The sequence below is a fragment of the Asparagus officinalis genome, chromosome 4, assembly GCF_001876935.1.
Source record: "Asparagus officinalis chromosome 4, Aspof.V1, whole genome shotgun sequence".
In the NCBI taxonomy this organism is placed as follows: Eukaryota; Viridiplantae; Streptophyta; class Magnoliopsida; order Asparagales; family Asparagaceae; genus Asparagus; species Asparagus officinalis.
Window position 1 is genome coordinate 44,590,074 of NC_033797.1, and position 16,693 is coordinate 44,606,766.

The window sequence follows — 16,693 nt, forward strand, 5'->3', positions numbered from 1 at the left end:
CCAACTTGCAACAGTAATCAATAACCCCTTAATAGTGTTCACCTACCCCTAAACCAATGTTATAAATAACCCCCCAAGTGTTTGTGTTAGATCCATCCTAGTAGCCGAGAGAGAAAGAGAGAGAGAGTGGGGGAGAGAGAGAAGAAAGAGTGCTTGTTTAGAGAGTATTGAGCTTGTACCACTAAACAAATAATAACGATATATTTCTTAGTCCACCACTCCTCTCGACTCAACATTAACTAATTACCCTTGTGAACGAAATCCAATCACAAAAACTCTTTGCCAAGAATTCAGCATTCTAGTCATGAATAGTCACAAGAGACCCCAGGGATATTTTTCAGTGCGCCACATTGCGCTCGTAAGATTACCTTTACTTTTTAAAATGCCCTTGTCAACCAAAGTATACAGGAGGGAATATTTCATAAATAATAGCGTCCGTCTTCTCCTACTTTGTTCTTTTGACAGAATATATTCTTCTGGATACAAAAATTAGAATAGCTTAACAACTATGTTACGGTGGCGTATCATCAACACTATTGAGGAATAAGTAAGTAAAACTTTTTTTTTTGCCCCTTAAATAAGTATCCCCTATGCTAAAATTACTAACTTAACTCCAAGACAGCTAAACTCCATCAATCTTAGAGATTTTGGGGACCTACTTGAAATATATGATAATCTGGGGGCTAATTTAAAAATATGTCAGATTTGGGGACGAGTACATAACAAAGTAGAAATGTCGTGCATCGATTATATATAATAATAATAATAATAATAATAATAAAATCATTTTTTCCCAGTTGTTCGAAATTGATCATACAAGTAGTAGAAATTTTTTTAAAAAAGAAAAAGAAAGAAAGCTCCAAGGCTTGAGGTCTAGTAGAAACCCTAGGCGTAAGGAGATGAGAGCGAGAGAGAGAGAGAGAGAGAGAGAGCGAGCGAGCGAGAGAGAGGTGGGACCTGAAGATCATAACAGAATTGGCAGAAACGAGCTCCTTAGCCTTCGCCATCGCCATTTCCCTCGATCCCGACGACGGCGATTCGTTGCCGTTGCCGTTGCCGTTGCCGCTCAATACCCCGCCCATTCGGTTACGATAACACCCAACAACAAATGTCGTCCGTCGAAAACACCAACCGTCCCCTCCAATTTATTTTCGTAACCTAATTATAATAATAACAATCCACTATACATCAGGGCCGTCCATCTACCGGAATCATCAACCGTCTACCTCCACTGCTATCCACGTGGTACTACCATATTCATTTGGCTTTCTTCTTTTCCTTTTTTTTTCCCCTCTTATACCACATTTGACCGTAAAATATGCTTTTATTAGTTGACTTCTATATGTTCCTTGTTGTATGTTACGGAATAGGCGATTGGCTGCAGCTGAAACTACTAATTAACCCTGTCTAAAAACTTTAAAAACTAATCGAAATTATCAAACTAAACATATGATGAGCATAAGGGGGTAGCTGCGCATAAAGTTAAGTAAGTCGGACGGTTCGGCCGGTTTTGACTACTTTTTCAACCCCGAACTAAACCAAACTAGAAACCAAACGGTAACGAATAAAATCAATTCGGTACGGTTTGTTTGATTTGATTTAGACATGTTAATTGAAGGATTTTTTAGCTAAAAGACGAGACTCTTAGGGGCTGTTTGAAAAGAGGTTTTTTTAGGGATAAATGACTGGAAAGCCTATCAAAACCCTGCCAAAAGTGTAACTTTTGGTAGGCTCGATTTGGGTGGAAAGCCTGTCAAAAGCTGCACTTTTGGCAGGCTTTCCCCCTACTCAAATCGCAAAAGTATAACTTTTGGTAGGCTTTCCACCCAAATCGCCTCTAAAAGAGGCGATTTGGGTGGAAAGCCTGTCAAAAGCTGCACTTTTGGCAGCCTTTCCCCCTACCCAAATCGCAAACAAACAACCCCTTATTCCGTCAAATATTCCAGTCAACCTTATTCCATATTGAAGAGCGAGCTCGACAATAAGTTACTTTACGAAACTTATCAATTAAGATATATTAAAAATATTAGTATAGGACGGGTCAATTCGGTTTCAAATATTTTGATGCCGAACCGAAACGTTTCTCTAAAATCAAGCCACCAAATTTCGGTTGCATTGATTAGTCCGCATCGAACGATGCTTCTCGTTTCGTGATACCAGGCTTGGCACGCAATTTGGGGCTGCGGGCAGCGTGATACTTGTGGTTCTGTACCATCAAGTTGCGTCTTAAGTTTTGGGTACCCACGCAGGCTAAGATGGTTGCCCCGCCCGCAAGTTGCTTATTTGAATGTTTCTTCTATCGTCTGCTTACATTCGTCATGATTTTGACAGTTTTATACTAAAAAAAAAACAATTGAGATTAATAATGTAGCTACGCACTTTTTCACTTTGTTTCTATATATGGCTAAAGCTAGAAAAATGACACACTAGGAGCATCTCCAACAGCTTCTTCAAAATTTTCTCCAAAATGGGGAAGCAAAAGTCATATTCTCCAACTAATTTTTACACTAACTCCAACAGCTTCCCCATTTTGAAGAATCCATTTTTTCCTCCAAAAATTTGGAGAATGCTGCAGATTTGGGAAAGTTTCCCCATTTTTTCTCCTTCATCCCTATTTTGGGGAATGAGATGGGGAATCTGTTGGGCCAAAAACCTAACTAAATTCTCCAAAAGTGAGAAATGGGGAAGCTGTTGGAGATGCTCTAAGAGCGTACAAGTAAATCTGGTAATTTAGCTGATACATTTTTTTTCTAAGCCATAAGTGCGTTTTTAAAACAAAGGTGTAAATGATTTTTTTTTTTTATATCTTTTTCATACTAATGTTGTGGCATCACAAATTATAGATGGATTTTCTACCTGTAAACCCAATGTAGTACCCTTATTTATTTTTAAAGCTCATTCACTTCAAAAATTACCCTCATACACCGATATTGTACCAAACTAATTTAAATCCGCTTTGAGTTTCATTAGTTTTGTGTAGAAAATTGCAACTACACTACTCCTACCCTAAGATAAGGTGGCACTGACAAAATGCTTCTGAGGTGTAACATTTTATTATTAAATGACCTTTTACTAGGAAAAGGGAAGTAATAAAAAAAATTAAGTTTTCCAAAATAACCTCTTCATCTTCTAGCTCTTCTTACGCTTTCATTGCTATTTGGCTCTCTTAAATTCATCTACAAGGAAAGAAGTTATATTAATTACAATGACTATTTTTGTAGCCTTTTCTTTTAGGGAAGATTACTTTGCACCTTTTGGTAGGTAAACCAAGTATAGTTGTTAAAAACATTGTGGAGAGAGAAACCTCGACTTACCATCCAAGCAAATCGTGAGATCTCCAGAGTCTCCTTCGTAGTCCAAATCCAAGCATATAGCAGTAAAAAAACTGAAAGTGGGGGGGTAAAATCACATGCCCCTAAAGATAAGCATCAGCATGCTTTCTCGGCCCAAGCCCAACCAAGTAGCTGCTTGTGATAACTCACGGGAAAATATTCCGGCAAGAATACAACAATTATCCACAATTCAAAATCTATATCATTCACATTAACAATTGTGTATAACAGTTGTGTATATGTACCAAAATTATTAGAATATTTATATAGCTCCTCCTGCTTGTTCGTATCTGTTATTATTGGTAAGCCCTTAGCTTCGTCCTCATGTCACTAAGACCTCAATCGGGTCACTGATTCACTACTACTGTTTGTGCCTGCCAAACAAAACTGACATGCAAACAACCAATATCTGCAAGTGAAACAATTTTACCACTTAGAAACTATATCCTACCTGCTCATTGAAAACATTTTACATTTGTAGATAAAAGATAGAATAGAACATACCTACACAACCGCTGCCGTTGCCACTTGAATCTTATCTTTCAGGTTCTGCGCAACAGCATCAATAAATTCCTCCGTGCTCAGGTAAAACTCTCTTGATACCCTATTAAAAGAAAAGATAATACAGATAATCAAAAAAGCAAAAACACAATATAAACAGTATGTAAAAGTAAAATGAGGAAATGCTATTAGTCAGTTATTGAGACCTGCTAACCGTATTTATTGAACCACAAGTTGCTACAAAGCGAAGAAAGAAATTTATTAAAGGATTAATGAAAAACTACCTAGAATTATCAGATTATTATAGCAATTATAAAGGTGATGAAGACTGAGACTACAATCAATTTATCACAGGAGATTGAAGTTATAGTGGATTTTGATTATCGAATATTGAACAAACCATGTTGACTCATATATTGTGATTCATGAATCCTTGATGTACAGGACAAGTAAAGAACATGGAATGAGAACACTGACTTGGGACCATGGACAAGAAGGGCAAGATCCTTAGTCATTTTTCCTGACTCCACCGTTTCAACACATGAAGACTCGAGTTTCCGAACAAATTCCACGAGTCTGTCATGCTTGTCAAGCTTTGCTCTGCACGGAAAACAATCAACAATTTCAATAAACAAAATTCCATGAAAGATTTTGTAGACTAACATCGAATTTATCATAGCAGAGTTGGTTCAATTTAACTGCTACAGGTTTAACATTACTGTCATCACACTCCAATAAAATTATCCAATATTCAACTTCAAAAGATTGGAATGACTAAAGGCCTACAAGTTCACAGTACAACATAGGACCACAACACTTACCTGTGTTCAAGTCCACGTGACCACGCAAATATGGAAGCAATACTGTTTGTGCTAGTCTCCTGTCCCTTCTGGTGCAGCCTGAAATGTCTAGTCACTGTTCCATGAGCTGCTTCAGCTTCTAATGTTTTTCCATCCGATGACAACTGCAAGGATTATCGTGTGCTAATTTTTATTTCTATCTTTTGTCATTTAGAGGCAATAAATTACAATACACGAAACATAGATTGAGATTCAAAAAGAACTGGCTATATTTGGTATTTACCAAGACAGATGTCATGAGTCCCAAAGAACCAAACCCTGCATTCACCAATAGATACTTACATCAGCAATGTGACTTATTCCATCTAAAGAGAAAGCAAGGAGTTTGCTGAATATTTTAAATTATTCTTGTCTAGTTTAAAACTGTAAATGTCGCATGCCGATTAAGAAACAATAGATGATTTTAACCCTTTGAACAAAAAGAACAATTTTCACAGCTTAGAAATTTAAAAATCAGGATTTTCTCTGTAAATAGAACATATAAAATGAGAAAGAAATTAGTGCAGTAGCAATTATGGCATCATCTACGAAAGCTTAGTCAAACATGCTAAAAGAAATTATTATTGGACGTGGACAATAAAGCATGTAACTATTAGCTAGTAGGGGATACGGAACTTGCAGGCACATAACCAATTCACATGTTCGGCAGAAGAAAATTTTAGCTTCAATAAGATATTTGACTATTTAGAAGTTCTGAAGGAAATCAAGCACCTTGAGCCAGAAAATCACTTTGCACATCTCCATCATAGTTTTTACAAGCCCACACATATCCACCATCGCTTTTCAATGCATAGGCCACCATATCATCAATCAACCGATGTTCATACCTGGTTGCAATAAATTAATTTTATTAAAAAATTAATTAATAGTAGTAACAAAAGAAAACCTCTTACATAGTTCACAAATGAAGACCCACCATATTGATTGCTCTTCAAATTTTTGCTTCCATTTCTCTTCATATACCTCCTGAAATATATCCTTGAACCTATAACAGTATATGTTTCGACAAGATTCATACATGTTTACAAGGCAAAAAACAATCAATTGAAAATTATGCTGCTTGCTTCTGATGGAGTGGCCACTAACTTTGGAAATAACAATGCAAGAAAAGAAGAAGAAAACAAATTACAAGAACCAGTGGCGGGGCCAATAATTTCACTAAGAGGGGTCAATAAATTAATAATCCAACATGATAACGTGTTTTTTTTTTAATTTATTAGCATCTACACATCATCACATATCTAGCCTTTCAAAATTAAATTCTAAGTAGAATATATTGTTTACAGAAAACATTCTTCTTGTTTACATTTATGGAAACTATTTCTTGATATTCTCCTACGCAATGCTGCAAAATTCAGAGATTTTTAGTAAAAAAGGAAAAAAAGTGTACAAAAATATATGAAATAAAATTGTTTTCAAGAATGCCCACCAAATGTATGAAGTAAGAACTGTCAGCTTTTTGTAACTTCTATGTGAAATATTTCTTCGATATATTTCTCATATACTTTCAGTAACATTTCTTGTTTACATTTATTGAAACTATTTATTGATATTCTCCTCCGCAATGCTGCAAAATATATATTTTTCAATATAAGACATCAAATAATAATATACTTTCAGTAACATTTATCTCTTCTTTTAAAAAAAAAACTTTAGCATTTATTACCTCTCAATTAAGGAAGAGGAGCTTGTTTGTGATTTATGATTCTCAACATCTTAGATCATAGGGATGACAAATGTTAATGAACAAGTTAAAAAGTGATTTTTGCATATATGAGCACAATTATTTGCAATTAATCTGAACAACAATAATGATTATCTGGATAAGTAGAAATATATGATTCTATTTGGATAAGTAGAAATGTGGGATTCTGTTGGGCTTTAACCAATAATAAATAACTCATTGGACTTCATATTGATCTAGTGGGCCACAAAAGCTAAGCAATTTAACTTTTGTAATGTTACATTTTAACCAATACCCTATACAGTCTTTCATATTCGCACAGGTAGGGGGGGCGTTGCAGACCTTTTGGACCACACCTAGCTTTGCCGCTGACAAGCAAAATATTCCGGTAATTATTCTCAGGGGATAAAAATAAACATTTACAAAATTGTTGCCAAAATAGAGAGTAAAGGTCATGAAAAAGAGAGATAAAGGAGTCTTTTTTATATGTGTCTATGACTGTATGAAATCACCTGAAGTTTATAAATTCTGCAAAGTTCAAACAGAACATAGAAGAATTCATTCCTATAAACAATTACATAATAGAAGTGCTATTCATGTTTATGGAGAAATAAACTTGTCAATGTTATTACAAAAAAGTACCTGCCGTCGTATTTTTTCAGAATCGTATTTTTGGTGCTCAAGTAAAGTGGCCACCTTTTTGCATATGCCATGGACATTGATGACTCAGCAAAAGACCGGATAGACTGGAACAGATGATGTGAAATAATTATATGCAAAAAAGATATCATCAATTTTAAGCAGCATGTTCTCTAGATAAATATTGAGATGACAAACCTCGTCAACATTGTACATAGCTAGTGCTATTCCAGGGCCTTTAAAATCATAAACATTTAACTCCACAGGTGCATCTCCATCTTCAGGCACTGATGCGCACAACAGCAAAGAAAACAGCAAATTTAAATAACCCCACAAAGAACAAGCATCTAAAACCCTGCCAATATCAACAGACATCAGAAAGATCACACTTACTAAAGACCATTTTGAGCTTTCCAGGGCCATTAATAATCATATCTGTGGCACGATATTGATCTCCGAATGCATGTCTGCCAATGCATATGGGTGTCTTCCAGCCTAATCATGTGGCAGGTGAATTATCCCAGAAAAACAAACTCATGTCTATCCAAAAAAAAATTCAATTCTACGGCATCAAGTGTGATAATTTACCTGGAATAATCCGTGGTATATTCCGGCAAAGAATTGGCTCACGAAAAACAGTTCCTAGAATGATAAAAACGTGTATTTAGCACCAGAGGGAGAATATACCAAAAAAGGATAACTGAAGGCATTGAGCAGTGAACAGGTAGTGAAAATCTGAGACAGAAATATTATATTTGTCTCGAATAGGTCAAAGGGAGTCCTTTCATAGAAACAATTCCACAGGTATCAGAACAATAAGAGCTAACCTATTTCAAGGATTGATGTAAAAACTTGCGAACTTGCAGTCACTGTACCCTGTGGCTATGGTTATAAACCTTTAATGAAGTTTATTTTTTTCTTTTTTGAGGGGGTGCTCCTATCGATGTGGCATATGCCACCTTGGTGTTCATGGTGCACCTAAGAATTTCTCACCCATCTGCTCACCCCACCCCACCCCACCCAAAAAAAAAAGACCAAACCCCTGAACCCCTAGTGACTTCACAAAGGACAGACAAACTCTACATGCAATTTCAAATGTAAGATGCTAGCTTAACTCAAGGCTTGACACCCTTTAAGGCTTAGCCTTTGATAGTTTAGAAATTATTTTTACAACGGTTTGGCCTAGATCTCTACATCAAAGGTCTTCGAACCTTACTTTCTAAATTGTTTTTTTTAGCTCAAGATATCAACTAGCTTCTTCCTTCCACCTACTCTTCCCTGCAACCTATTTTCCCCCTTGTGGCTTCACAAAGAACTGACTCTACATGTAAGATGCTAGCTTAACTCAAAGCTGCATAGTTTAGCAATTTATAAATGACTAACTTGGATCTCTATATCAAAGGTGCTCTTTCGCTTACTTTTTAAACTATCTTCTAGCTCAAAGATATCCGCTGAGTACCATATTAAGGCATAACTTCAACTACTTTTATTGCATTTTCTATCAGATACTGCCTACAACATCTCTCTCTAATGTGCATATTAAGTACTCACAGCAAAACCTAATGAGAATCAGCGGTCAATAATTAAGGAGAAGTGGGCGACATAAGCAAGTTTTATTGTCCTTTCCTTTTGGTTATTTGTTTGCTTCCTAACAATAACTCTCATGTGAAGTTATTAGGTTCATATACCAGAGAAGTCAAAATTTTATTAGCGCGTAAAACCATCGTAAAGAACAGATGAAGTACAGTAAGTATCTATTTCAATCCTAGTTGGGTTAACTAAAGTGGTTAAGGGTTCTGTTAAATCATGAGGTTAACTAAATTGGTGAAGAACAGATGAAGTACAGTAAGTATCTATTCCAATTTTTGGGTTAACTAAAGTGGTGAAAGGGTTCTGTTAAATCGTGAGGTTAACTAAATTGGTGACGAGGGTCATAAATTCTCTTAAAATCAGAGATTGGGAGAAAAATTGTCATTCATTGATCAGTTGATAAGTGGTTGAGGACACACACACACACATTAAAAAACTTAGTAAAGAAAGTCTGCGTCAGTGTCTGTATGTATATGTTTATCAATATCTATATGTATAGGTACGTATATGTATATGTTATGAAATATAGAAAATAATGATAAGGAAATATATACCCTACTTTGATCACAAAGTTTTAAAACATACATCTACAGAAGTCAATTAATCCCGAAGTATTCAAATGAAGCAATCCATATATGATAGAGACACGGATAGTAGATTATACAAAGAGTTCTACAAATAATGTTCAAATGTCTTGAAAGCAAACACGGCTTAGAAAAGATTCTTGTAGAACAAACCATTTAGAATATTCCGTATTGTACCATTCGGACTCCTCCACATGGACTTGAGCTTGAACTCCTTCATCCTAGTTTCATCTACATTGCAAAAGAGAAGAAAACAACTTAAAAGCCTGATCATGCTCACATGAAACCATAAAACAGGAAAGACGTCCACATATCACAATATTGAATCTTCTACAAGAAATATAAGAATGAGAAGGGGTAAGAATCCTCTACCAGGAGTTATGGTCGCGCATTTGACAGCAACATTATACCTTTGAATAGCCATAGACAAAGGAACAGGAAATTATAAATGAGAGAAAAGGGAAAATGTAAGTATGCACTCACTAAACTCCAAGTCCAAGTCCTAAAATTCATCATCAATTCCCTTACTGGTGAAATGCAGATGCTGACTACAACAACTTTAATAAGAAAGCATAATTTGCAAAATATGATAAAACTAAAAAGTCAAAACATGCTGAAGTGTTTCTGATGTTTCGGTTCTCATTTGAGATGGTATACAGTAGGACCAGTTTAAGCATGTATTTTGTAGAATTTCAAGAGTTCATAAACATCAGAAGCAAAGCCACTGAATGGTTCTAGCATAGCAACATAGAAGTGAGGAGCAAAGCCACTGAAAGTTTACTATGTGGATACAACCGGTTTGGATGTAAGTTACATGTGGTGTTAATTGGTTACAGGATTAGCAATTCAACCGTGTTCTCATGTAGGTCTCAACGATTTGAATCCCCCCTTCGGTTACAATCTTACAAATAGATAAAAGCCTATGTCCTGTGCCATGTGAAATATTGATTGGGTAAGTGATCATTTTGCCGCTCTTTTTTCGTTAGACATATTTGGTGTGGTGATTTGCGTTCATCTCACAAGTGGTAGAAACCTTGAAATTAATCAGGTCTTACCTAAAATAAACCAACATGCAGTTTACATATGCAGACCCTGAATAGTATTGAATGCTGAATTGAACGTTTATAAGTTTCCTTGAATTCGAACTATTTCCGTATCAAATATCTCTAGTTTATTAGGGAAGATTACACCAGCTAACTCAACAAGGAAGCTTACTGAAGTGTAGCTTCAGCACTTTCGACAGTGACCCTATCATCGGTGGCGTCTCGATTGGGGAGTCCCAAGTCAAAATACTTGATATCCAAGTCCAGATAAGGAAGAATAAGCTGCAGTCAACAATCAAAACAGACACAGTCCAAATCCTTCCATCTTTTAGCTCAACAAAAGATTGCGATTTTGAGAAGTAATCAAGAGTTAACCAAGAGACTACACCTTGTCCTTGATCATCCTCCAGATGATCCTCGTCATCTCATCCCCTGAAACAAAAGAAAGGAGAAAAAGAAGTAAAATCTCAAGTTAACCACTATAGAGTTTGGGGGGGTGAGATCAGACCGTCCATCTCGACTATGGGGTTGGCGACTTTGATCCTGTCGGCGGCGAGCGAGGCGAAGCAGCGGAGTGAAGCGGATCGAGGGGGGTTGCTGAGTGAAAGAAAAGAGGGATTTTTACATCGTAATCCATTGAAGAGCCTGAGATCGGAGAGCTTTTTGTTAGGGTTAGGGTTTATTGCGAGGGGCGAAGAAGAAGAGGAGGAGGAGAGAGCGGGCATTGCTCTGAGTCTACTGAGGTGGAGAGCCCGCTGCACCATCGAGAAAGGAATGGGAAAAGAACCGACCAAACTTCGATGCCTTCAAGTTAGTAAAGTGGGCCGAGTTTGATCAGTTTGGGCCCCTTCTTTTGGGGCGGCCTTACTAGATACATTCTCCTCTTATATAAAAATTAAAATGAGAACTTTTATGGCCGGAGGAATAAATCCCTTTCCTTAGAGTTTTTGGGTTATTAGGGCATCTCCAACCCATCGCATCAAAATGGTACAAATTTTGCACCAAAATGGTGCAAAAGTCACATCTAACAGTAATTCATCTCCAACCCACTGCACCATTTTTCGCACCAAAAAGGAATATTCTCAGTATCTTTCTTTTTATCTACTTTTATATTATTATTTTTTATTCCCTATATTTTTAACTATTTCAACAATTAACCCCACATATCAAATTTTATTTTTTCACATATTTTCCAAACAAAATGATTTATTATTTAAAAAATTAAACTAATAAAACAATAAAATATTATTTTATTAATTAAAATAACTTGATTGCTAAAATATTATATTTTTATTATTGATATTGCCAAAATATTACATTCAAGAACACACCAGAAAATAAAATACAAGAAAATAATTAAACATTAACAACAATATAAAAATTACAAATTTAGTATGCCCTTAACTATCTGAATTAGTGTATTCCTCCCATAGATGATCTATCAATGCATTACGAAGCGCAATATGGGCATCTTTATCCTTGATTTTTCCGTAACGTGCAATAAATTGAGTAAATTTTGTAGTTTCATCTGCTATCATATCAACTTCTGGTGTTGGTGCTTCCCTCACTTCTTGAATTGGTGCATAAAGATCACGTTCATCCTCGATTATCATATTGTGCATAATAATGCATGCAGTCATTATGTCATGTAATACATGTTTTTTCCAAAAACGTGCTGATCCTGCCACGATTGCAAATCGTGATTGGAGAACTCCGAACGCACGTTCTACATCTTTTCTACATGCTTCCTGTTTCATGGCAAAATATTTTTTCTTCCTACCTTGTGGCTGTTGGATTGTTTGTACAATAGTAGCCCATTTCGGATATATACCATCAGCTAAATAATAACCCATATTATACTCTTTTCCTTGAATAACATAGTGAGCGGGAGGAGCAATACCTTGAGCTAGGTTAGAGAAAAGATTAGATGACTCCAGCACATTGATATCATTATTGGTGCCTGGCATACCAAAATATGCGTGCCATATCCAAAGATCATAATCTGCCACAGCTTCGAGGATAATAGTTGGTGACCCACTACGTCCTGTGTATTGCCCAGACCATGCTGTTGGACAATTTTTCCATTTCCAATGCATACAATCAAGACTTCCTAACATTCCTGGAAAACCACGTTTTTTTCCAATATAGAGTAGCCTAGCAATATCGTTAGCGTTAGGTGTTCGTAGATACCGCTCTGCGAATATTTCCACCATAGCACGACAAAATTTTGTCATACTTTCAATTGCTGTTGACTCACCTATTTTAACGTATTCGTCCGTAGCATCAGCTGGTAGACCGTATGCCAACATGCGAAAAACAGCTGTTACTTTCTGTAACGGTGATAATCCCATTCTACCAAGTCCATCACTTCGTTGTTGGAAGTAATAGTCATGATCTTTCACTGCATCAACAATACGAAGGAACAAACTTCTTGACATCCGATATCGACGACGAAACATATCTTCTCCAAAACGTGGATTATCGGCAAAGTAATCTATGACCAAATTCTGATGCGCATTTTCTCGATCGCGGTTGATCACTGCATGACCAGGAATTGATTCCCACTCGTACAAAGCTTTCACACAATTCAAGGAGAGCTGAGCTGTGTATACGTTGGACAATGTGTAAAGCTGACCTGATTTCAAAAATTGATTCCCACTCGTACAAAGCTTTCACACAATTCAAGGAGAGCTGAGCTGTGTATACGTTGGACAATGTGTAAAGCTGACCTGATTTTAAAAATTGATTCCCACTCGTACAAAGCTTTCACACAATTCAAGGAGAGCTGAGCTGTGTATACGTTGGACAATGTGTAAAGCTGACCTGATTTTAAAAATTGATTCCCACTCGTACAAAGCTTTCACACAATTCAAGGAGAGCTGAGCTGTGTATACGTTAGACAATGTATAAAGCTGACCTGATTTCAAAAATTGATTCCCACTCGTACAAAGCTTTCACACAATTCAAGGAGAGCTGAGCTGTGTATACGTTGGACAATGTGTAAAGTTGAATTGATTTCAAAAATTGATTCCCACCGACAACTTTGGATAATGTGTAAAGCTGATCAGTTTGTACAAAATGATTCAATTTCAAATGTTGACCACCGACAAATTCAAACCAACCGCAAATTCAAATTCAAATTCAAATTCAAATTCAAACAAAAAAAAACAAATTTCGATTGGCTATAAATAACATTCACGAATTCTACTTCAAACCACCCAATTCGAAGTATTTCTTCAAAGTATTTCTGATCTCCAAACCAACCGCTTTTTACAAAAAAATGTCTGTTCGATTAACTGGATACACGGTTACTGAAGATGTGCTCCTTTGTCAAGTATTCTTGGATATTTCTCAAGACCCTATTATCGGTAGAAACCAGTCTCGAGATGCATTTTGGTCTCGTGTGGAGGACAAATACAATGAACTTCGAGATCAGCATTTTGAGATGCGTACGAGCCGATCAATTCGTTCTCGAATGGAAATCATAAGTAATGAAGTAAGGAAATTGAATGCGTGCTTGAGACAAGTAGAGAATCTGAATCCAAGTGGTGCTTCAGATGAAGATATTGTAAGTATTCTATTAATTATCGTTTGAATTTTATTATTATTGTTGAAATACATAACTTGATGTTCACTATAATTTGCAGTTAGTTCGAGCAAAGATGTTATTTATGCAAGAACCAAAGTACAAAAAAGGTTTCAAATTTGATCATGTCTGGAATATGGTTAAAAATTTTGAAAAATTCAAAGATGATGTCCCCACAGCAAGACAAGTTGGTCGAAGACAATCCCAAAGTGTGAACTTCGACTCGTCACAATCAGATAATCCCACTCCGGAATCTCCTATATCAACATCTCCTGGACTGTCATCATTTACTCCATCTGAACGACCTATTGGGGTAAAAAAAGCTAAATTGAAAAGGAAAAATGATGATCATGAGTCAAGTGTAGTGGACTCCATCGAGACCTCCAGCAACCGACTTATAGACAGGTTAGACAAGGCGAGCTTGGACAGGCAAGTAGCGTTTGATATCGAACGAGAAAAGATAGCCATGAAAAAAGATAGAGATGAATGGAAAATTATAATGAAAGATTTGAATTCCATTGCTGATCCAAACGTGCGTGAGTACGTTCGAGCTCAACAGATTAAAATAATACAAAAAAGAAATCAACAAGAACAAGGGTCTGCTTCTAATTTTGGCAATTATTTCAATGATATTGGACACTCTGGCCCCGATCTACCAGATTATTGAGAGCTGCTTGTCCATCTCAGGAAATGTTCCATGTTTTGTTTGTATTTTATGTTTTATTTTAATTATGTATTTCAGATATGTAATTTATATTTGAATTATGTATTAGGGTTGCTCTTTATATTTCATGGGACTTTACTTATAATATCTAGATTTTAATATTATAATTAATAATAATGTCTTTAAATTTTAGCATTATTTTTATTTTTAAAAAATAATTTATTTTGTCTAAATTATACAATTGGGGTAAAATTATAAAATTTAAATATTATTGGGGTTGTTTTATACATTTAATAAAACAATTGGGGTCAAATTGTAAATACATAAAAGTATGAGATCAAAAAAAAAAATTGAAAAAAAAAATTAAATGAACAGTAATGCGGAGATGAACAGTGCGACGCCAGATATAGCGTCGCGCTGTTCATCACCGCTAAAATGGCGCACAAAATGGCGCTTGGTTGGAGACTGATCGCAGCGGCAAAATGGGGTTTTGCGGCAAAATGGGGCACGGTTGGAGATGGTCTTAGACCTGTTCATTTTAGTCTCTCGGGCTGCCCTTATTACATCCATTCTTTTCATCATATGTTATTCAAAAGGGTAGAGGTTCTCTTCATCCTCGGTTGAAGAGATAACTCTACGTCCTTTGTTGGCGACAAGCCTGCACTGGTTCAGATCCAACTCAGCCCAGAAATTCATCGGTTTATGAGTATAATATAACACGTTTGTCCTATGGAAAAGAAAAGGAAATGTTTTTTTTTTCCTCATCTCATTTAAAGATTGATTTTCAATTTTTAGTTTACCAATAAAATAAAAAAAATCCCTTACTAATAATATGCATCACTCTTAGTGAAAAAAATGCATTGATACATGACTCAATTTGCATCAAAATTCTAACCTTGGATTAATAGTGTTCATATGTTGTATACTATTAACATTAGCCTAGCTCAATTCACCAAAGAGTTTAATTATGAAGTGCAAGTAATAATATTAATAGTATTACCCATAACTAATCACTTTTGTTGAAATAGAAATTCATGGAATGCTTAAAGAAAAAAGAACACATTCTTTACTACGGGTTTGGATTGTCTGCAATTTAGAATATTGACTGTAGAGAATGCCTACAATTGGTTAGGTGGACAAATATTGTTGGCTTACAGTGGGTCTCATAACTAAAAGTATTTTTATATTATTTAGATAATTGATATCAGCAGAGCTTGAAATTGTCGATCAATTGTTACAATACACTTGCACAACACCAAGTAGAACAAAATTTTATTTAATATCAGATTTGATCTATGTTTAGGGCTTACAAAGATGATTTAAAATAAGGATTGAAAAGTGTTGTTCACTGTGGAGGTTACGGAATTGAGTTAGGCTTCATCAGGAAGCAAAGATGGTCAAATAAAGTGTTCCAGACATTTTAGAGTGAGATCAGGATATATGGATAACAGTAACAACACAGGGAAAATGCCCACTAAAAACTTTTCTTAGTTAGTGGTAACGAAATCTTTTTACTTCAACAAGATATTAGTCACTGACAAGCTGTAAAGTACGTATGTTCTTGACACCAAAATTCTAAAGTTGTAGTGAGGGTTAGGGGTTACAATTTTCCATTGTAAAACATTTGATCACCCTAGGTCGAATCCTCGACTCATGCAGAGGCATCATTTTTTTTAAATCCACTTACAAGTTGTGTTCATGGGAATTGAAACTAGGTTGCTTTGATACCATGTCAAATGACCCTTCCACAACACCATTACAGTCTTGAATTCTAACAATTAAAGTACCAGATATGCAACATCAGATTAAAAATTAAAAAGTCAATTCATTTTCCACAAGGTGGTGGGACAATTGGTTTCCGGCTAATAGCAGTCATATGTTGTCATCTAGTAACGCAATACAAATTATGAATGACGACAGAAAGAGAGTAATAGAAGTGGACAGTAAGAGAATGAGCCTTGGCGCAACGTAAGGTTGCTGTCATGCTGTCATGTGACCTAGAGGTCATGGGTTCGAATGTTGGAAACAACTTCTCCGAATGCGAGGATAAGGCTGTGTACAACTGCCCTTCGTGGAGCCCACAATGGTGGCAGCCTAACGCTCTGGACTGCCCTTTTTTGAAACAACTGACAGTATGTTAAAACATAAGGAACATACAAGCAGATTGGACACCATACCAGTAAAAGGTTATGACCGCTATCTTGAAAATG

The 16,693-nt window shown here is 36.0% G+C and overlaps 3 protein-coding genes across 3 annotated transcripts; 1 reads left to right on the plus strand and 2 right to left on the minus strand.

The window, feature by feature from the left end:
• On the minus strand, positions 3,417-11,015 carry LOC109837351 (isocitrate dehydrogenase [NADP]-like). The gene is made up of 16 exons (XM_020405554.1): positions 10,742-11,015; positions 10,622-10,665; positions 10,406-10,515; positions 9,563-9,600; positions 9,344-9,421; positions 7,605-7,658; positions 7,410-7,511; positions 7,215-7,303; positions 7,020-7,123; positions 5,610-5,678; positions 5,405-5,520; positions 4,917-4,951; positions 4,655-4,797; positions 4,311-4,433; positions 3,837-3,936; positions 3,417-3,741 (listed from the first exon to the last, which is right to left on the minus strand). The coding sequence occupies exons 1-15, from the start codon at positions 10,995-10,997 to the stop codon at positions 3,837-3,839; spliced, it is 1,461 nt and encodes a 486-aa protein (XP_020261143.1). The 5' UTR covers positions 10,998-11,015; the 3' UTR covers positions 3,417-3,741.
• On the minus strand, positions 11,634-12,671 carry LOC109838603 (putative nuclease HARBI1). Its single transcript, XM_020407035.1, has one exon. It carries the CDS (start codon positions 12,669-12,671, stop codon positions 11,634-11,636), a length of 1,038 nt encoding a protein of 345 aa, XP_020262624.1.
• Positions 13,514-14,486, plus strand: LOC109838604 (glutathione S-transferase T3-like). Its single transcript, XM_020407036.1, has 2 exons — positions 13,514-13,801; positions 13,881-14,486. Exons 1-2 carry the CDS (start codon positions 13,514-13,516, stop codon positions 14,484-14,486), a joined length of 894 nt encoding a protein of 297 aa, XP_020262625.1.